At 42.6% G+C, this 22500-nt stretch overlaps 3 protein-coding genes across 7 annotated transcripts in view; all 3 read left to right on the top strand.

Moving 5' to 3' along the window:
• Positions 1-5012, top strand: part of LOC135089545 (tether containing UBX domain for GLUT4-like) — a 10231-nt gene extending 5219 nt beyond the window's left edge. For 2 of the 4 annotated variants that reach the window (XM_063985204.1, XM_063985202.1), the window contains exons 7-11: positions 179-258; positions 393-526; positions 1134-1357; positions 1763-1937; positions 2134-5012. In XM_063985204.1, the coding sequence (XP_063841274.1) occupies positions 179-258; positions 393-526; positions 1134-1357; positions 1763-1937; positions 2134-2323 (803 nt within the window). In that variant the 3' untranslated portion in view covers positions 2324-5012. Of the gene's footprint in view, positions 1-178; positions 259-359; positions 527-1133; positions 1358-1762; positions 1938-2133 lie in introns of all 4 variants that reach the window. The other 2 variants (XM_063985201.1, XM_063985200.1) reach the window with 2 other exon arrangements.
• A 9507-nt stretch (positions 5013-14519) lies between these two features.
• Positions 14520-19806, top strand: LOC135089543 (large ribosomal subunit protein uL6-like). 2 transcript variants are annotated; one of them, XM_063985198.1, is made up of 5 exons: positions 14520-14603; positions 15731-15876; positions 16186-16308; positions 17775-17988; positions 19688-19806. In XM_063985198.1, exons 2-5 carry the CDS (start codon positions 15739-15741, stop codon positions 19789-19791), a joined length of 579 nt encoding a protein of 192 aa, XP_063841268.1. In that variant the 5' UTR covers positions 14520-14603; positions 15731-15738; the 3' UTR covers positions 19792-19806. The 2 variants fall into 2 exon arrangements, with proteins under 2 accessions (XP_063841268.1, XP_063841269.1); XM_063985199.1 differs by having other exon boundaries at positions 14576-14817.
• A 1058-nt stretch (positions 19807-20864) lies between these two features.
• Positions 20865-22500, top strand: part of LOC135089542 (protein O-linked-mannose beta-1,2-N-acetylglucosaminyltransferase 1-like) — a 2593-nt gene continuing 957 nt past the window's right edge. The window contains exons 1-2 of the mRNA XM_063985197.1: positions 20865-21041; positions 21226-22500. The exon at positions 21226-22500 is cut by the window's right edge and continues 957 nt beyond it. Of these exons, the coding sequence (XP_063841267.1) occupies positions 21004-21041; positions 21226-22500 (1313 nt within the window). The 5' untranslated portion in view covers positions 20865-21003. The remainder of the gene's footprint in view (positions 21042-21225) is intronic.

The following is a 22500-nucleotide window of genomic DNA, read 5'->3' as shown; positions in this document are numbered from 1 at the left end:
TCAATCTTGTTTACCTAATGGCAGTTTTCACACTGCATGATCTATGGCAGCATATATTTCCAGGGCCAAATTCAGTCACATTTGTGTCTTGTGTTGTATTGTGGTCTACCCCTTATAGTTGTACTGTCAACACTAGCACATACTGTGTACGGGACTCCATACAAGTTACTCCCACCAGGTGCTGAGTGTGCCGTCCCACTTGACCTGACTACAATGTCATCCCCTCAGAAGATGCCCCCTCCCCCCAAGGTTACCAAGGTACTGAATACTCTTTCAGTAATCAACCATTGTACGTGCAGTAAGTGTGGCGCTTCATTTTATGTTTACCTTTTATCAAAATTATTTATTTATTTTGACAGCTAAAGTCAGTGAGTCATTTGGTTAATCATCAGATAGGAGACCACAATGCCATCGTGTTCAGCATGGCTGACGCACCGCCCACGCTTACCGGAGACGAGGACGACGCCTTCTTCCAGCTGACTGCGGAGGAGGTCAGGCGGTTATACAAGGAGCAGAGGAGAGCCTTGTGAGTCTGACATTTACCACTATATATGATTGTCTGGCATGAATATTTATTTGGAAATGTAGCCAGTGATTTGTCCCTATGACCCTGTCTTGTACCCAGTGCATTAACACATAAAATGCATTGGATGAATTTAATATATTTTGTTATATCTTTTATGCACTCAGTTCAGGCTCTCCCATGAATCATGATCTATTATAATGACTAGAATAGTCTCTGACAAATTTTATGGTTGCAGTGTCTTGGGTGATGCACTTTGTTTAGTGAAGGGTTTGATTCTCAGCAAAGGGCTCTTAGTGGCAAGTCCATCCCACCTTCAGATCAGCTTCTCAATCTTTGGATGAAGTGCTGAAGAATGCATTACACTAACTGCCCTAAGTGCCCGAGAAATATTAGATTGGTAGATAAATAAGGTGTATTTCATGGTGGTATGAGACAACTACTCAAAGGGAACAAATATATACCTATTCTAAACTCCTTATTCAGTTATGGGTGGAAACTAAAAGTTAAGGAGCAAAGCTCAAAAGTATAGTTGTACATTTTCATGGTGCTAAAAAAAGACACGCAATAGCTATGTATAGTATTGACCATAGCATTCATCTTCACACAGAATAGAGCTGCAGGAAGCACCTTTGCTGACTAAGAGCATGAGGGACATGGAGGAGAGTTCGAAGGTGCTGGCAGCCATGAGCCGGTACCCCATCACCCATCTCAGGATACACTTCCCAGATGAACATGTCATCCAGGCATCCTTCAAGCCCACCGACCTCGTGGCTGATGTCATCAGCTTCCTGCGGCCATTCCTAGCCTGCCCCACTGCTGACTTCAGTCTGTGTGAGTGTTATTGATACATATTGGATTTGTTAAGTTAACAGCTTCCTGTCCCATTACTCTTTCCTTTTCATTTAAGTTTTAATATGCACATCGAATGTGGTGGCAATAATCTCTCACAGATGATGCATGTGTGCAAGAAAAGGAAAGTTATATGTAAAAGATTATATGTTTATCTCTCATCTTATTAGTTGTGTGTGTTTTTGTTATTGTAAATACAACTTTACATTTGTCCGTTATAAAGAACAGAAGTGATTATATATATTTGATGATAGAATTTAGAATTAATGCCATGTGTGTATTACATGTGTGTGCTAAGACAGTCTGTAGATAAAGGTAATGCAAAATTTAGAGGGCACTTCATTGAACACCTTTGAAATTATTATTATCAGCCTTACCTCCCAACAGCCACACGACATCCACACAGGACTTTGTCTCCAAGCACCACTCTAGTCGCTGCCGACTGTGTTCCTAATGCCCGGCTATACTATGAGGGATTCCCTGCTGAGCCACCCTACCTGAGTGAGGACACACTGGCCAAGAAGTCTTCCTACAGTGGGGCGTGTAGCAGCCTAAACTCCATGTTAGTAACCACCTGGATGTGCTTTAGGGAGGATGAATGACCTTGTTATTATTGGTCATGGTGAACTCCATTGTTCTTGTACAACCATCCCATATTGACAGAACCCCAATGTATGTGTTTCTTTATCAAATACACAATTCACAAATGTGAGCATGACAGTTATTGTCACATATTAATAATATTTATACTGTTACAGGAATACCACAAAGACAAGGCCTCTTGGAATTAGTGACAAGGGCCACACTCTGTCTGAGCCATCCAGCAGCAGCACCAGCAGCAGGAGGAAGGAGGAGGCCTTGGACTTGGGCACTCGGCCCCATGCCAGTGATGGCAGGATGACGGGAACAGTGCCTAAGGTTCCTAAATGGTTCAAAGTTGGAAAGTGATACATAATAGTAATATAAAGCACTTGTGTTATAAGAATAGAAAAACAAATGTATAGTTTTATTTTCTGTCATCAAGGGAGAGAATTTTATACGCAAAACATACATGTAGCATATCACAGTGAGCCAGTATTATTGAGAAAAGGCATGTCAGTCCCATGAAGTTGTGGAGTTGGAGCTTATTATTTTGCAAGACACTATAAGTGAGTTGTTCTGACAAAGCCTCACAGGTGAAAAAGATGCAGCTGTCTACCTCCTCCTCTCTTTCCAGCTCAGTCACTACATTTATGTGTACTCTGAGAAATGAGTCAGTGCAGTAATTATAAAGCCGTTGCTCATGTGAGTTTGGATATTATTTTGGAGAGATTTTATATTTAATTATAGAATGCATATCTATTTGTACCACAAATTTTGGATGAAGACAATTCACAACACATGCAAACGTGTTGAAAGATCCCTAAGTGCCACCTTCCTGTTTCAATTATATCAATGCAATACAGTGATCATAAGCTAAGATAAATCCCTCAGAATGATGCTATCGAAGCTTTACCCGTTTAGACAAAGGGTTTGTGAATATTATGGCAATGTCTGCGTTCTGTAGTTTTGTAATGAAATGCTCACCCTTTGATTATACTGTTTACTAATTAAATGTTAGTCACAGAAGGTTTTCACCACATGGTATTGTAGTGGCTGTAGTAGAATAGTGGTGAGGTTCTGTGCATTTTATCTAACAAGATGATTACTCTCAAAGGTCACCACCATTATCATTGCCATACATGCACTCATATTACTGGCATCATTGTCACCACCATACTGTTGTCATTAGTCACTTGCTTTTCAATCTGTGCATGCTTCCTCTGAGGCAACACAACCACCTGGGTGCTGCCATACTTGGGCTGTCCAACACAGGTGCACAGAGAACAACAGGGCTGTTTGTGAGGAAGGGAAGGGTAGTGTGCCAACAAACTGCAGGATACCAGATGCTAGTTTTGTCTAGATTGTAGTCACATGGGCTTCAAGGAATTAATGCATTATAAGTATACCAGTGGCTTATATGTATAGAGCATGTTGAGATTATAATCAGGGATGTCTTTATCCCAGGACACACTGTGTGTGTCCTTTGAATTTTATTGATGGGTGAATTTGAGCCTCACAAATTAATATGTGCCCTGGATCCTCTTCAGGCTAAACATGCTCCCTTAAATGTAAGCTTGCTGTCATAAGCTGACTCAAATAAGTAGAAGTTACATCCTAAATATTTTACATATAAATGCATGTCTTCATAATTTTGGAATGACTTCATTGTTGCAATTACTTCTGCGTAGAAACATATATTTTAGTTTGAAACAAATTATGTACTTTGCTGATTAGAAATGTTTTATTATATTGAACACAATATGTACTTACATGCTGTTTTATGATGTGCTTTCTACAGCCTATCCATAATTGACACAATTCATGCTTCTAAAGTTCAACTTCACAAAGACTTAATTTTACTTGTAAATTGTTTATACTTAATTCACTTTTTGAGAAGTACAATCTAAATTGCTTATAAAGTTTTATTGAAGTGGTGATTAATTGGTTTAATTCATTAGGTTATTTGTATTTGACTGATTGACAAATGAGAAGCAGTGTGACTTAGGTTTGGAGATGCTGGACAGGTACAAGCTTGATATTATATGCATCACTGTATTCCAAAGATGACATAGGGAAGCCATATGTATGCTTTAACTACAACAACAGCTCAATATACTATTACTATAATGAATGCTTTTACTTTACAAGAAAAATCTAGTGGACCAGGTACATCTTTGGTCCCTGGGATGGTGTGATGAGAGGCACACACAAGTAGCCTGCCCCACACTGGTGGTGGATTTATGGTGTGTGGAATGTGTGGTCATCAGTGAAACCTGATTCAGTGATCTTTGATATTGGCTTCATCATTGAAAATGTTTTTCACCGTTATTTTTACTGTTTTTAGTACTTAGTTGTAGAGTGTTGCAGTACATGCATCAGTTATGTAACACCCTTGAGGATGTGGGATCCTGTGGGTGACTGGCCCACTCAGCGCTTCACCTGTAAATCTACTGCAGCTGGGTACCACCACCACCACCATCACCAACACCACTACTAGTACTGATATACATACTAGGTGCTTACTTTTTATCTCTTGTATACAATGCTTACAAGTTAGCTGTCCTACCCTTCAACTGGCATTCCTTTCTTTTTATAGTGTCTAAGATGACAATAAATTATTAGGTATCTGGAAGAGAACTGTTGGACGAGCTTTTTAAGAGTAGGACATTAATATCTCTCTCTCTCTCTCTTTCTCTCTCTCTCTCTCTCTCTCTCTCTCTCTCTCTCTCTCTCTCTCTCTCTCTCTCTCTCTCTCTCTCTCTCTCTCTCTCTCTCTCTCTCTCTCTAAAAAGTATGTGTATACTGTAACACACTTGATTTCTATTGGCTATGTTATAAAAGTAGGTAGGTAGATGGATAGATGGCTGGGAGGCTGCACAGGCTCCCGTGAGGACTGCAAAGGGAGTGGGCCAGTTAGTGAGTGAACATCAATTAAATTGTCATTTTCTTCCTGCTCCATACAGACAGTCAAATGTTGTGGGTATTTAATACTTCACAGTTACATATTTAGATTATGTATTTTGTTATCTGACCAATAAAGGTAATGTTAAGTCAAGATATCTTTTTTCCCATCCCTATCTTTGCTTTACTTAGTCCAGCATTTAATGATTGTGGATCATGCATTTGCTTATATTTACTTCCTGCAACACACTTACAGCAGCAGCTTTACTGTTAGCTCTTGCACATCCATATACAGCATTAAATAATTTCATACAAACCTTTGAGTATTCATCTAATATCAGATTAGTAGCCTTAGTATCATTGTCAACTGTTCACATAGTACTTGAAATCCATTTAGTAGTTATAATTGACATTTTTCTAAATATGAATGGGGCTCTGATCTTGTGAACAACTAATATAATAATAATAATAATAATAATAAACGGTTTATTATTTAGGCAGCTGACAAACTGAAAATGTACATAGGGGATGGGGAAAAACTTAACATTAATCCTAACGGTAAGACTAATCTAGGAGGGAAATACTATTGATTGATGGCTCGCACCATGGTGGGAATCGCACTGAGTCTGTACCGGTCCGTGCGCGGCGCCTTCAGGGGCGTTATTTTGTTGTGGTGTCTGGTGGCACGGACAGGGCGAGGCGCGTCGGGCGGCAGCATGTCTCTGAGACGCGGATGATGCAGTAGTCCCTTCCCAAACTTCTCCAGAGCCTCTCGGTGCCTGGTGGATATTCTGGACAGACTCAGGGTGGTCAGGGCTTCTTCATAGGTGGTGTATGCAGGGCCAAGGATGACCCTGCACGCCCTTTTCTGCACACTCTCTAGCTGTAGCTGTTGAGTGTGTGTGAGGGAGGAGGACCACGCTGGGGAGGCGTACATGAGTTTGGGGAGGATGAAGGTGAGGTACACCCCCCTTAACTCATCTGTCGGCGTCCCCAGCGACCTGAGTCTGCGCAGCATGTACAGCCTGTAGGTAGCTGATCTCACGGTGCTGGCGACATGCTGCTTCCAGGTCAGCTGGTCGTCCACCGTGACTCCGAGAAGCTTGGCACATTGGACCACCTGGAGGGGGTGAGGGCCCACTGTGAGCCGGGGAGGGGGCACTGGTACAGAGGAGGTACAGAAATGCATCACCACAGTTTTGCTGTGGTTGATGGTCATCCTGCTCTCCTCTGTCCACGTCTGCAGTCGCTCCAGAATTGCTTGCAGTGGCGAGTAGTCCGGGTTCTTGTTGGAAACTGGGACGCCCACGGTGCAGTCGTCCACATACTTCCAGCGATGGGGGGTGTCGGTGAGGGCGTCGTTGATGAGGAGGAGGAAGCATAGAGGACCCATCTTGGTCCCCTGGGGGACTCCACATGTCAGCTGTTGGAAATTAGAGACAGAGCCCTGATAGCGAACGGCCTGACGTCTCCCTGTGAGGAAGTCGGCTAGCCACGCTATCAGATTAGGAGGGAGACCCAGACTTACTGCCTTGCTGATGACAACAGTGTGATCAACTAGATCAAAGGCTTTTTTGAAGTCGACAAAAGCAACAGCTAGAGAGGTGTTTCGCTTGTCCAGGTGGCTGTGGATGAATTCAAGGAAGCTGGTCAGGTAATGTGAGGTGGAGGTGGCTTTAATATTTCCGAATTGTCTGATATCCACGGTGTTACAAATTTTGGTGTATGCCCAGTCATATACAAAATCTTCACAAATAAGGCTAGGGATGGGGGTGATAGAGACTGGCCTGAGGTCATTGAGTGACTGAGGACTGGAAGTTTTGGGGATGGGAGTGACATAAGATGTCTTCCAGTCCGCGGGGCAAGAGTGTTGGGAGAGTGAGGCGTTTATTATGGAGCATAGCGGTGTTGCTAGCTCTACAGCAAATTCCTTGTAAATTTTTATAGGAAGGTCAGTGGGTGTGGTGGATCTTGGTTTAAATTTAAGTATTCTCTTAAAAACATCCATCGCCTGGACAGTGTGTGGAGGGGAGGGAGCGGGCAGATAGGCAGGAAGCGGAGTGGTGTGGAGGGGAGGAAAGGTTTGACAGATAGCAGCAAAGTGATCGTTCATCTCCTGAGCCGCGAGATTAGCAGGAAGGTGTGAGGTGCAAGGAAGGGATGAAGTGTGCTTTTGTAAGCCACACAAAGCTTTGATCTTAGCGTACCACTGTCTGTTGTTGGTCAGCTTGAGGTGGTGTATCTTGTCTGGGTAATAGCTTGCCTTTGCATTCTTAATCTCCCTGATTACTCTGTTTCTTAGTTTCCTGTAAAGGACCGGGCAGGAGTGGAACGCCCAGGTCCGCTGACGCATGAGTCTTTTAATGCGGGGCGTCATCCAGGGAGCATCAGACGGGTGCGTTGTGACGCTCTTGGCTGGGAAGTAGTGGTGGAAGGCTGCTGTAGTAGTGGCGACGTAGTTTTGCCATTTTAAGTGGACGTCCTCCTCATCCAGCACCTCGGTCCACGGGTGTTGTGTCACCCACTGCCCAAACTCCCTCATGGCTGAGTCAGGCATGGGGCGGTGGGTCCTGGTGACAGCTGACCGGGGGGTCGAGGTGGTGGGTGTGGGTGACCACAGTATGGAGAGGTGGGTGCTCCGTCCCATGGGAGGCAGCGGCTTGGGTGGCGAGTACTGCTGGCCCAGGTCTGTGAGGATAAGGTCGAGGATGGCTTGCTGGTGGGTGGGGAAGTCCACGACCTGGGTGAGGTGTAGCTGGTGTAGGATATCGTTGATATCTAATCTGTTAAAGTCCCCACAGATGACCAGCTTGGCAGCAGGATACCTCACCCTCAGGGCATCAGCAGTGTTGATGATGTGAGCGGTGAGCAACTGTGCAGTGGCGGCTCGTGGGGGGTGGTACACGACGCAGACTATGATGGAGGCCGTGTTGTTGGGATGGGAGGGGGGCGTGACTCTCACCCACAGGGCCTCCACACCGGCAGGAATATCGACAGGGAGGTGTGAGGGGCTGAGGGCAGAGCGGCAGAAGACGGCCACTCCCCCCCCCCTGCGCCCTGACCTGAGGTGATGGTATAGCTGGTAGTCCTGCATCGTGCACACCTCAGGAACAATCTGCCACGCCTCAGTAACCGCCACAATGTCCGCACAAGTAGATCTCACCGTCACAATCACTTCGTCCATCTTGTTGGCCAGAGACGTTGCATTAAATAAGAGGAGTGAGGGAAGACTATACCACGTTCTCGGCACCTCAAAGTGTTTGTATTCCCTCTTCTCCACCCTGCGGTCGTCTCTGGCACTGGAGGTCACTACCTTGATGGGACGCACCACCCTTTTGCCTCCTCTCGATCCACGGTTTCGAAATAGTTTTAAGGACTTAAGGCACTGTATCACGTCGGGTGGCGGGTACCCAGATCCTCGTCTACGACGCAGGAGGTAATTGCGTTCGTATGTTTGCACTGAAGCACTCATTTTTCTTTATGTATCACACGCATTCGCTACAAGTGTTCACAAAAACAACAATCCCACCAGATCGAGCCTCAAACTAAACGCTAAAAGTTGAAAACAGAAAAGTAAAAAAACAAAACAAACTGAGGTCACTATCACTAGGGGGCGGGGAAGGCCAACAAGTAGGCCGAGGCTGCTCGAGAGCGCCAAGGTCACACGTCCTGCGTTCTCACAGGTAACAGTTAATATGGCTGGTTATTCATGAACCATATTATCAAATGTTTCTGCACCTTATTTAAACTAGTTTTAATGAGTGCTTTTGGAAGCTATTAGGAAGTTTCAAGGATATTTAATGATTACTGTGATGCTGTAACAATGAATTTGCATTATCAATGGAAATGACACCCACAAAAACCCACCCAATCATATCTGTGGGCTTTGAAAATAGTCCTTAAAAGAGAATGAAATATTTCCAAATATTTCTCCATCTCTCAGTCACTGTGCCTGTTCAGTGTTTAGTGAAAAGAATAAAGGAAGATAATCTTATGCATGGTTATCTCAAAGAGAAACATGATGGCATGACTGAGATAAAGTACTTAATAAGAGGACATAGAACAACACAAGTATGTATGTACATACACGAGAGCTGAGGCTAGGCAGCCATTACAAATCACAGTAGGACTAGCAATGTGAAAAAAAGAGATTATCTGAGCACTTGATCACTGAATTGCTGGACATTGGACTCATGAAGATTGGCAGAAAACAACAACAAAGGAAGTGTGACAGAGGGATGGAGGAGGAGGATCAGGAGATGTGCTGTGGTGACTGTGAGGAGAGGTTTCACATGGACTGCCAAAGAGTGAGTAAACAGCCATACCAAGCATTAAGTAATGAAGATAAGTTACAGCACTGGAAAAAATGGAAGCCCAAAGTAATGGCACATGCACGAGAAAAGCTGAGGCAGGAAATGCAGGATATGAGGAAACAGCTCTGAGAATTTAAAGATTAATTCATCAAAGACTTATGATATGAGCTGAGGGATGTTATTATGAAAGGAGATAAAGGAAAATCTGATAAAAGAAATTAATAAACTCACAAAAAATATGGATGAGGTAAAAAAAAAACAAGTATAGAAGAGCATTTTCAGGAGCAGGAAGAGATTTACAAGAGAAAGAATAATATAGAAGTGTACAACATGCCAAGATACAGAGATACAGGGGAAAGGCAAAAGGATGATGAGAGATTCTATAAAGAAATAATAGAAAGTTCACTGGAAATACAAATCTCTGCTGTACACATAAAAAAAGTAGTAAGATCTGGGGAAGAAGCCCAAGATGGAAGGACCAGGCCAGCCTTACTGATACTTGAAAATGAAACTCAGAAGAAAAAAATTTTGAGGAAGGCTAAAAACTTAAGGCAGAAACAGAACCAACACAGGGTGAGTAGAATCACACCAGATAGGATGAGGAAGCAAAGAGAACATGACTACGTCCTGAGGCAAGAAATGAGGAAAAGGAGAGCCCAGTGAGAAACAGGACTACAAGAAATGGAAGGTTGTGCAAAACAGATGAGGGAGGTTGGAGCAGACGTTCAAACTTGAAAAGAAAACGGTGCACATAAAATTATTAAATGTTCAAGGGCTTACACAACCAAAAATGTATGAGGTTGAAAAACTGTTAGTAAAAGAATTTGATATCGTTTGTTTGACAGAATCACAGGTTACCATAGACAATGTAAATGCAAGTGACCATCTGAAAAATTTTATGAGTACATATGAGGAAAGAATAAAAGATCAGAAAGGAGGACTGTTAGTGCTACATCACGAAAATAGTGATATTGAAACAGAATAAATACGAGCAAAAAACTGTGATATCATGTACCCTCTAGTTAGAATAGCAAATCTGAACACAAATTTAATAGCAGTATACTCATTATCAGTGAAGGTGAAACTGGATGAAGTCATAGAGAAGACAAAGGAGCAACCCATGCTGATGATTGGTGACTTCAGTGGATGTGTCAGGTTTCTTGGGGAACAAAAAGTAAACAAAAATTAACAAATGATTATTGAGTGGCTAGAAAAAAAAGAAAAAAAAAGTTACACTACTGAATGATGACTACACATGGCAAAGACAAAATCATATCTAGTGTATTAGAATATGCCATATGTAATCGGCAAGTTTTTAAACAATTTTATTAGTATGAAAAAAGACAAACATCAAGAGGAAATAAACAGCTTGCTTGACATATATTTAAAATCCAAAAGAGAAGATAAGCAAAACTACACCAACAATCCATGAGAGGTGGCTGATTACTATGGCACAAGAGAAGACCATCTTGAAAAAGGTGCTAACAAGGTGGAAAATACACTAACACAAAGTAGAACAGTAGAGACCAGTGATGAGCTGAATAAACCAATCACTGAGAGTGCAAATGATGAGCTGGAAAGAAGGTATAAGGGGAAACAAGGCAAAGACAACGAAGCAAGTAAAGAATCTCCTTGGATAAATGATGACATAAGACAAGAAATCCAGAAAATAAAAAAAAAAAAAAGCTCAACAGAGAAAAGAGAAAGGGACAAACAGGGGAAGCCAAGGACATGTTAAACAGTGAATATTTGGCGCAAAAAAAATAAATAAAATAAAAATAAATAAATAAATAAATAAAAATAAATAAATAAATAAATAAATAAAAATACCACAGCAAATAAAATCAGCAATTTATATACATGAAACGAAAACAGGTAGAAATAAAAGATAGTGCAGACAAAATAAAAATGTGGTACTATATCATGACATTACAAGGAAATATTATTAAGGGAAATAAAGAAGTATATAATCTATGAGAGTAACGAAAGAGAATTAATACACACAGAAGTGGTGGAAGAAATACAAGAGTTCTAGAAGACAGTTCATCAAAAGCAAGACAATCATATCACGAACGCCTGGACGGATGATACTAGAGACAATTACATGGAAAATTATGGCAGCAGCAGACACACAGTTGGAGAACCCACAGAGTATACGATACCCTACCATGTGATGGAACATACGGACAAAGCAGCGTCACTCCATAAGGAGATAATGCCCATGACCACACCACAAATAACAAACTGAAATAAAACTAGTTCTAAATAAACCTCCTGGATCTGATGGATGCAAACTAGAGTATTATATAAGGCATTATCATCCAAGAATGAATGTAATAAAGCATTTACAAGATGTCTCAACAATGTTTTGACTGGCACTATACCAAATGAACGGAAAACATTAAACACCACAATTATCACGTAAAGACCAAACCATCAGTGAGGGAACTTACTCTCTTTCCCTTGGCCCTCAGAGAGGAACCCAATGCAGCTACTTAATAAACTATGCATATAAAATATTCATGAATATAATATAAGACAAAATAGAAGATCATCTCCAGAAGAAGAACAGAAAAGAGTACAAGCTGGCTTCACCACATGTTTATGCTCCAGTACTGCTCTGAACAGTTACGGGGAAAGAAAACTCCATTAGTGATAACACTATTTGATTATACAAAAGCCTTTGATTCCATAAAAAGATAAGCAATTGTGGAAACTTTAATTAAGTACAAAACATTGTACATTCACTAATAACTGTAATTACCGTAAAAAAAAAAAAAAAAAAAATATATATATATATATATATATATATATATATATATATATATATATATATATATATATATATATATATATATATATATATATATATATCAGGAAAATAAGACTATATTGAAAATAAAAGGCATAACAATTCAGAAATCACAGTTACAAGCGTAAGTAGACAAGGATGCACAGGCTCAACCAGTTTTCACTCACCGCCTATTTGATACTATATAAAAAAAAAAAAAAGAGAGAGAGAGAGAAAGAAAAAAACATACAAAAGAAAAGATTTAGAATAAGCAGCCTCAATATCAACATCATATTCTATGTTGATGACAGCCTATAGCTGTCCCAAAGCATCAGTGAAACGCACTGTCCACTGCAGGATTATCAGAACGCCCATGGAAGTGAAGGAATGCGGCTTCAAAATAAACAAGGAAAAACAGAATAATCATCCACAGTACAGAAAACACACCTGAAAATATACGAGGAATAAAGGTAACCAATGAAATAAAATATTTGGGCCTCACAATAACCACAGCTACAGGAATATGTGTGGTGATGGTGTGTGGTGTGTGGTGATGGTAACAATGCTTCATTTAACCGACTGTTGGTTCTGTTTCGTGGTTTGTTTTCGTGATTCGATACGTATCGCGAAGCCTCGATAGTTCAGGTAGGTATTAGTTTCGTTCATGGAGCCAGCTGACTCCAGCAGCTGTTCTCATTTGTATCCACACATTGTCTGTTGTCAAGTAAAGCATTAAGGAAAAGTTAAGAATTTTACTCCTTTCTCTCTTCACCGCAAACAGAAAAATAATGTAATAAAAAAAGCACAAAGATTAGGGAATATGACTTATTCCATCACAGCAAGGAGCTCATAAAGTCACCATCGACAAGAATTACTGGAGATAGTCTCTGTCTCCCATCTACATTACGTGAAGCCAACATGGTAAATTTCACAGAGACAGAAATAAATCAATTACGAACAATGGAAAACCGCATTTACAGACAGATTTTAGAAACAGCAAAATACGCCAAAACCTGCACCTTGAGAGGGGGTGGGAGCGTCCTGCATGAAGGCCAGAATTATTAAAGGAATAAAGATTCTTGTACATGAAATTAATAATGCAGTCATACAAAAAAAAAGGACAAATCAAGAGAGAAGAAGATTACAAATTATTTGCTGAAAGAAATACTTAAAGAACAAAGAGTAACTACTTAAACTGGATGAAGACGAGGCTCAGGAATTCTCTCCAAAGCCAAAACAAACAACCTAAATAGCGACAGAAGATAATTCCAAAATGAAGACACATCATGCATTATGTGTGGGGCAGCAGTGAAGGACCGAGTGCTTCCAGTTGCACTCCCCTGGTTATTTGAACCAATCATGGAGGTATTATATTATAATACTTCTATGGAACTAGCGCGCCGCGGCGCCCGCCTTGCACCAACCCTAGCCACATGGTGGTGTTCCTCTTCACTCACGCACATCACTACAAACACCTTCTATACCAAATGTGGAACACAAGAGAGAGAGAGAGAGAGAGAGAGAGAGAGAGAGAGAGAGAGAGAGAGAGAGAGAGAGAGAGAGAGAGAGAGAAGGCTTCAATCTTCATTTATATCTACATCTGGGTACTATATGATTAAATTTTGGATATTTTTTTCGAGGTCACTCAAGTATCACCACTTCTAAAATGTTTTCCTCAGTATAAACCGCATCATCAGTGGACATGGCCATGAAATAATGGTACCACACTATATCTAATCAAGATTTTTCTCAATAAGACTTGGAAACTTCCTTCCTGACAGTGCAATACCCTTCATAACCACTTGGGAAACTTTTATAAATTTCATAACTAAATACATTGAGTTATACTCATCCGGCATAAAGAACCCCATTCAGCTAAGAACTTACAACGCTATATACTATCGACCCGAGCAAATAACATGAACTGGTGTGCTGGAGTCGCAATTCCCCACGTACTTCCGTAATCATCCTACTTCTTTATTTTGCCCTATCACACTGTTGGAGGGCCAGCCTGGTGAATAAACCTGGTGAGTAAATACTATGAGTACAGAAAATAGTGTTGAGGTAATGAAGGCAACCAAATGAACATATCGCAACATGACCTATAGGCCTACACAGGAAGTATCTCTCCCCTGCATGTCACAGGAGTCACCAGTTGGTAAAGTTGTACTGATTTTTTTTTTTCTCCTCGCGAGCTGAATAATGATTTGTGGGATGGTAGACTTGTGAACAGTTCAGCACTCCTATATCGCTTCTTTATCAATCCTCTTCCACCTGATGATGATGATGATGATGATGATGATGATGATGATGATGATAAGAGGCTGCAAGTGTGTGATAATCATATACATACATATATTAGCTTTTCATAATTTTCAGGTAGTACATATTTAAGAGAGAGAGAGAGAGAGAGAGAGAGAGAGAGAGAGAGAGAGAGAGAGAGAGACAGAGAGATAGCATCTGGTATAAATTGAAAAAAAAAATATTAGCTATAATCATTGATTTTTACAAAAAAATATAGCAATAATAATTTTGATAAATTTGATCTATGTTAGATTAAAGTTTCATAGCAAAATTTATAAAATTGTGTTTTAGAAGAACATCTCTAGCAGATTCTTTCCCCAGGCGCTGCTACTGAGCGGTGAGTGGCCGTGATAGGCAGCGTGTAATATCTTTAAATATTTCAGTCATCCGAGTGTGGAGCTTGTACTGAATACCTGCAACCAACTACATAGTCAGTGAACTACATAAAATATCTAGATAGGAGGCGCCCAGACGTAAAGAAGGAATAAAATTTGCGAGATAAAAGTGACTACCAGGAGGTAAACAAACCCCACAGGCCCTGAGTGCAACGGGTATGTCCACTGAAAAGTTTACTTCAGATTACTTCTAGCCAATATGTTGTGAAGCTAATACTATTGCTAGTGCTGTGTGGTGTGTGAGTGTGAAGTGCCGCAACGGACGGGAGGTGCAGGGGAGGGACAGGCAGTCTGGCCACCCCTACACTGTACCTACCGGAGGGCGAGGCATGTGGTATGTAGGCGCGGGGCGAGGCAGGGCAAGGCAGAGCACCACACACCACACTTCAGCACACAAAGTTAGCCGTGATGGTTTTCCAAACGGGGTCACGTTTGGGTGAAATATAAGTGGTGGTGAGGCGCTGTGTTAAGTGGGAGGAAATGCTTGGTTCTGGTAATAGCTGGGATTGTTTTGGTAAACCGCATTCTGTGGATGACAAACCTTACATATTTCATCGTGAAGTTTTCTCATTTGTAGCATTTTGATGGTTGAGCTTGGTCGACAAAGTCTGAAAACCAATAAATCTCAAATGTTCAGGGCGTCCTGGGGGCAAAGCTTCCAGTTCAGTTAGGATTGCATTAATTTTCAAGTATTATGAATTGTTTGGTTATTAGGAGATAGGTGGCGGCAGTTATGAGGATTGGTGCAGCACTTGCAAGTGTGGAGTGGAGGCAGGGTGCTGAGTGGTAGACACTGACTATTGTGGGCCATACAATATTTAGTTAAAAGTGAAAGTAGCTGTTGGAAATTGCTTATATTATTTGAAAATACCAGAACAAATTAAGATAATAGTGTAATAATGTAAAAGATGCAGTTTACTGAAAGTGTCTGAATAAAAAGGTTCTTGGATTTCCTGGGATGTTTAGTGAATACTTAACAGCAACAGTGTGCACTTCACTCACCAAATGATCCCTTAGCACGGCCCTCTCATGTCAGTCAGCTCATGTGTGAACTCTGTTTATGCCTCAGGTTGCACCATGAAGACCATCATCACCTCCCAGTCGATCACCATTCCCAAGAATGTGTCGGTCAAGGTGGCCAAGCGGGTGGTCGTCGTCAAGGGGCCCAGGGGCACCCTCCGCCGCTCCTTCAAGGACATGAAGCTCGACATGAAGGTGAACTCTCTCTCTCTCTCTCTCTCTCTCTCTCTCTCTCTCTCTCTCTCTCTCTCTCTCTCTCTCTCTCTCTCTCTCTCTCTCTCTCTCTCTCTCTCTCTCTCTTGTCTGGATGCCATACGACTGTGATGTGGTATCTTCTGTTTTTAAATCAGCTATCAATGTCTGGTGTCCTTATAAAAGTAAAGCCTTTTTCTCATTATTTTTTTTTAGTGGAGATATTAGACAGATGAATTTTAAGTCATTAAAAAAAAAAAAAGTTACGTTTTACAAAAGATTAATTGTCTTCTAATTCCATTACCTGTCCAGACTAAGAAGGTGAAGAAGGGCACCATCATCACTGTCAACAAATGGTTCGGCAACCGCAAGGAGGTGGCAGCTGTCCGCACTGTGTGCTCCCACATCTCCAACATGGTGACTGGTGTGACTGTGGTAAGTGTTCATGGTGATGCTTGGTGGTGGTGGCAGGAAAGGTGAGGTGGAAGAGGTAGTCGTGAGCCAGTTTTTTTGACTGCCGAGCAGTAAGGATAAGTCACCAATTTTCTAGAATTTTTGTAGCAAAGATGTGGGGGAATCTTGGTGAATGTAATTGTAAGCACGTAGACCACTTGTTCTGGCTACCTGTCTTTATTAGGCATGTCAGCCTGGTATGTGGATATGTAGATGGTGTAGCGTTGCCTCTGTTGTAAGATTTTCTTAATAGGAGAATGATCCGTACCAGCAGTGCATCTCATTGATGCTTGATCAGTACTCAAAACACTTACTGTAAGAATCTACTCCATGGAATGGTGTGGGTGGTTTACTTGGTGAGATGTAGAGGAGGGAATGGTAATGGGACACCACATCAGTTTGGTAAAAGGAATAGGAAGATGTATATGTTGAATAACACTGAGAAGCCTGTTGGTGCCAGGCATTTCCCATTGCCTGCTATGCAGTTAATTAAGGCGCCATCACACCAGTACCTTTCCTGTTGGTGTTCGTCAGCTTTAAACAAACAAGGCTCTTATACAAGCAAGCAGTCACTTCTTGTCTAGCTCATTAATTACATGTTGTCAATTATAGATGGATCAAATTAGCTACATAGAATGCATTCATGGATGTGAATATCATTGGTGTGTAGCAAATCAAACCTTTCCTGAGGCACGCATCATCTCTGTGGTCCCAGAGACAGTGGTGGCTTTGTGCTCCGTCAGTCGCAAATTCCTTTGAGATGTGATCACTGGGTATGCTTCAGTGCGTCTTGAGAGTTTTGGCTTAACTCTTTCCCTGCAGTGTGCAACCATTCACATTAAGCATGATGTATGAAATCTTTGTATGGGCCTACAAGAGAGAAAATGGTTTAGAAAAATAGAGTTTAGAATTTCTAGCCAGTACAGTGTTTAGAGGTGGCTGTAGAACAAGAAGAAATGTCTCAGAGTGGTTAGTGGTTAAAAGATGTGCCAAATAGGGCTAAAAGGGTTAAACACAGGTCTCCAAAATATAAGCATCAGTGTAGCTGGGTGAAAAGGTTGGCTGTTATAAAATCACAAATTTACTGTACCTTGTAATTATTATTATTATTTTTTTTTTTTTTATTAATTTATTATTTTTTTTACTTAATAAATATTAAATCTTGTTCTGAAAAAAATAGTGTTTTTGGTATGGCTGTTTATCAGCTATGGATTGTTATATATATGGCTATGGAAGTTCATAATTATCTTGGTGAAGGTAATGATGTGCACTGGCTGATGCAGATAGAAAGATATGACAGAATGAGCAATAGGTCACAAAAGCTGTATGTAAGTGATATTATTGTTGTGATGAAGCAGTAGAAGTATTTATAAGTAAGATGCATTTTTCCTTGGAAGGTTAGGTAAAGAATGATCTCAGCCACCACTCATGTCCCACTGTTATTCCAGGGCTTCAGGTACAAGATGCGTGCTGTGTATGCTCATTTCCCCATCAACTGTGTTATCTCCAACAACAACAAGACCGTGGAAATCCGTAACTTCCTCGGTGAGAAGTACATCCGCAAGGTTGAGATGGCTTCTGGTGTCACCATTGCCGCATCCTCCAAGATGAAGGACGAGTTCGTCATTGAGGGCAATGATGTGGAGGCTGTGTCTCAGACTTGTAAGTTGTGCCATCTTTTGTAATCGTCTTTTTATGAATATTTGTAATGTTAGGTTTATGAATTAATTTCTTTGGAATAGAATTGTATTTCCATTCTTTAGCTCTTTCCTTGTGAGATTACTAGCATGGTACAGTAATCCCTCCAATATCCATCCTAATTCATCCATGGCATATCTGTAAGTTGCATTTGGTTGGATGTAGCATGTCCAGTTAATTTTCATCATTTACTGGACATAGGTATGGAAAACAGTATTGCACAATATTAAGAATGTATACATCCAATTCTAAGACGTCTTTTCTGTGACTTCTGTTGCAAATGCTTGTTTATGGATATGTACAAAATCTCTCCTAGCTGTGCTACATCTACTACAGTACACATATTGGCATTTTTTTTGAGGTGATTTATAAATTTTCTGTTTGTGTTGGGTAAAGTCTCTTAAAGTAAGGGGGAAAAAAAATGTCAAATTTTTACAATAATTGTGGTAATACATTAAGAAAAAATAATTCCTGGCATGTGAAGATGGGCAAGCTTTGGAGAAGCCAGGGCACCACCATGAAAGCAGGCATGTGCTGTTGGTAAGAGCTAACAGGTGGCAACAAAAATATCAACACAGTCAAGCGTCACTGGGAACAGGGAAGAGTTGCAGTTGTGTAGGTGCATAGAACAACAGGAGCAAATGTGAGAAGTACCACTCACTGAAAGGTTATTCCCAATATATGCAGCATATCTATATAGAGTAAAATTAGATGTGTATGTATGAGTATGTGCTACATATTGTATACACATTACTATGTGCAGCTCACGTAACTAAACAGATAATTTATGTGGACAAACCACTCATTTGCCGCAACACTAGCCACACTGACTTGTCTCCAAGAGAAGGGGAGAGAGAGAGAGGTGTGCAGTGAGAATTTAGGTTGCAGGTCACACAACAATGTAAATTATGTGGTGAGGAAACTACAGTAGGGCATTTCATAATGGAATGTGACTATTATAGAGTACAAAGGTGATGATTAGATAGGAGAGTAACAGGAATCTTTGGGAGAGAGGAATGGAAGATGAGAAAGGAGAGAGAAAACAGGAATTGAAACTATTGTAGGACTGACAGGAGATGAAGACAGTGACGTCACAATAATGAGCCTCATGCTAACATTTCTGGTTGAGTGACAGAAAGTAAGAAACTGAAATATTTAAGGAAGTAAAGGAATCGTAACAGGTCCGAAGAAGAAGAAACCAACTGCCATGTGTATTTCTAGGATATTTAACCAGGTGTGTTCGGTTTAATATTTGGACACAGGCACGTCTGGTCATTGAAGAGTCCCATTACTAAACATCTGGATATTGGAGGGGTTACTGTATTGCTCAAGTATTTCCTGTACAACCTAAGAGACATGTAAAAGGGATGGAATGAGGGGACCAGGTACCTCATATATTTTTATTCATGTGATGAGGCAAAGGTTTAGTTAGCTCACATTTTAGGAGGATCTTAGCTTGGTACAGTATGTAAAAAGGCTTTTCATTGGATGCTACCTCAAATGTTCATAGAATAGTTGGTTGTACGAGAAGAGTATATATTTGAGAATAGAAATAAAGCGGCTTCATATACAAAAACTAGAGCTGTTAAAGGAAGGATTTTGTAGCATTATTGATTTGTATGCATGTATATGTGGTTTTAATGGGCATGTTTTCTCTTTCCAGCTGCACGCATCCAGCAGAGTACGACTGTCAAGAGGAAGGATATTCGTAAGTTCTTGGATGGTGTATACGTGTCTGAGAAGGGCCATGTGGTTGAAGAAGAGTAAAGGATACCTGCTGTAGCCTGTGTTTGTTTTATCCCCTCCCCCCTCCCCCCGTTTCTCTCTCTCTCTCTCTCTCTCTCTCTCTCTCTCTCTCTCTCTCTCTCTCTCTCTCTCTCTCTCTCTCTCTCTCTCTCCAAGCATCATAAAATTGCAAGTGAAAGCTTCCTTATTACACATTAATTTTGCAGAGGGAAAGCCATAGTCAATTTACGACTGAAGCCATCACGGTTTTGACTGCTTGATTCTAGACTCCTGAGTGAGGAGGAGTCAAGTTAACTCAGTGCCATAACTCCATCTTTTCACATTCCTTTTGTTTCCAAACACTTGGCTGATACAACAGCTAAGGATCAACTAGTATATCCTGGAGTTGATGCCATACGCTGGTAAATGAATTGCAGATGTTTGACAAATTAACTGACAAAATGATTAAATAGGGAAGGCTCTGCCAGATCGCGGTCCTATATCGCTGAGGGGGTCTAGCGATATAGAATCCACGATTCTGACGGACACCAAACCCTCAAGTGTCCGGCGAGGCGACCACGCTTCAAGCCTCGCCATCGCGACAAAATGACTCCTTGTGCTGTTAAAAACGCTGCAACAGCTTCGTCACTGCATGGAAAGCGGTATTGAGAGACTCATGACAACACAAGGAAAAATCAACTTAAAACAATATTGGGTAACTTCCCCCTACGTCACTCGATGTGGTGCACAAGGAAAAATCAACTTCAAATAATATTGGTTAACTTCCTCCTGCGTCACTCAATAGCAAACACTTCATTCATTAGACTCGCGTCTTGAACATTACCGTAGTGCTTCCATTCATGCAGAGGCAAGCAAACTCGGGGCACACTAACTACACCGTGGCACGATATAATAAGAACATAAGGAAAGCTGCAAGAGGCCAGGAAAGCTGCACGTGGCAGTCATGCAGCGAAACACAACATTAGTCACGGAAACGACTTACCATCAGATAGCGACCGTGTTTTTGGGAGTACTGGACGTCAGACAGTGGTTCCTGCCCTCAGTGAGTACATTGGCCACGGTGTTTTCATCCGTCAGTAAAGTATCGCACAGGTTTCACTGATGGAAAGATGCACGAAATCAGCACCACAACGAAGTCATAATACTGATGCGAGATGCTGAGTGCTGACTGGGCTTCCTTGTCTACCACCTCTTCCAGTGCTGCTAGGATGGCGACCTGTAGCGGCCTGCTTGATGTGGCGACTGTGGTGCTGGGGCGCAGTGCAGGCCAGGTGAGTGTGGTGCAGGATAGGGGGTGTGGTGCAGGACAAAGAGTGTGGTGCAGGATAGAGGATGTGATAAAGGACAGGACAGGACAGGGATGTGGTGCAGGACAGGACAGGACAGGGGTGTGGTGCAGGACAGGACAGCGGGTGTGGTGCAGGATAGGGGGTATGATGCCTCTGGTTCTTCTAGGGTGTTCTCCGGGGACGTGGTCTCTGCCGAAGGAGGCGCGTCTGTGGGTGTGTCGTGTCTGCAGGAGGAGTGCGAGTGGCGGGGCTGGAGCGACTTCAGTCCGTTTGAGAAGGTGAAGGTGTTTCATCCCGGCGAGCAGGACGGCCTGGTGATGACTGTCCTGCACGAAACCACGGGTGTTGTCCTGCTGAGGAAGACGTTCCACACGTGGCACATCTATAGCCACGCCCTCGACCTACTGTGGTGGGTGGGGAGGCTGCGGGCAGGGCGAGTGGTGGTGCTGGTGGTGCGGGGGTCCGGAACATACGGGCTGGGGGACGTCCTTCCGGCACTCACTGACTTGGGTTCTCTGTTGGCTCGCCACGCTCCGCCAAGTGCCCTGCTGGCGTGGGCGTTTGTGGTGGGTGGCCGCACCCTGTTAGAGACACTGGGGCCTTACCATCGGCCCTCTAACATTAGCCTCCACGCACACTTCCTGCTATCCGCCGCACCCGTCCTGCCAGTATTACCTCGTGGCCCCGCCCCTGTCTCGCAGGAGCGTCTCTGTGACTCCCACGCAGCCCTGGGACCACTGTGTGACCCTGTGGCTCCTCTAGTCATGCCGCTGTCATTTGTGGAGGGTGACCAGAAGGAGGAGGATAAAGGAAAGGTAGGAGTGGTGGTATGTGCCGGTGGGAGGTTCCAGTACCTTGTCCACACCCTCGTCAGACTCCTGCACAACCGTGGCCTCTCCCCGCACCATGTCGTTGTAGTGTTCAATGGATCGCCAACCCCCGAGGTGCTTACGCTCTTGGAGTTGCTACATCTGAGACACAGCGTGGTGAACGTGCCCTTGGAAGCGCCGTCGATCAATCACCGTTTGTTTCAGTTTTACCGCGGGGCGTGGCGCGCAGGGCTGGCCACTTTCCCCGATGCTCTTTATTTGGCCTTCCTAGACGAGGACGTGGAAGTGTCTCCAGACTGGCTGTCGCTGCTGCTGCACCTGGCCCCCGCCCTCACCCTCGACCCCTCCCTGTGGTGTGTGTCCGGGTCTGGCTCCCCACATCCTGCCCAGTACCACGACCCTCGCCGAGTGGTGCGCGCGGCGCGTCAGCCTGGCTGGGGCTATCTAGTGCTGGCAGCAGAGGCACGGTCAGTGGTGGAGACGTGGCCGGACGCAGCTCAGACACTCCTGTATGACACCTTCCTGATGAAGACAGTGGGGCGGGGGCGGGAGTGTGCGTTCCCCATGGTGGCTCGCTCGCGCCACTACGGCGTGGGCGTCAACACGGTGCC

The sequence above is a fragment of the Scylla paramamosain genome, chromosome 33 (assembly GCF_035594125.1).
Source record: "Scylla paramamosain isolate STU-SP2022 chromosome 33, ASM3559412v1, whole genome shotgun sequence".
Classification (NCBI taxonomy): Eukaryota; Metazoa; Arthropoda; class Malacostraca; order Decapoda; family Portunidae; genus Scylla; species Scylla paramamosain.
The sequence above is the reverse complement of the archived record's forward strand: the minus strand, read 5'-3'. Positions and strand labels throughout refer to the sequence as shown.

What these genes read in the sequence shown, in the direction of transcription:
- LOC135089543 (XM_063985198.1), top strand. Translation starts at nt 15,739, where the DNA reads ATGAAGACCATCATCACCTCCCAGTCGATCACCATTCCCAAGAATGTG. An exon ending in TGGTGACTGGTGTGACTGTG is followed by an intron (nt 16,309 to 17,774) that starts GTAAGTGTTCAT and finishes CTGTTATTCCAG; the next exon opens with GGCTTCAGGTACAAGATGCG. An exon ending in GGAGGCTGTGTCTCAGACTT is followed by an intron (nt 17,989 to 19,687) that starts GTAAGTTGTGCC and finishes TTCTCTTTCCAG; the next exon opens with CTGCACGCATCCAGCAGAGT.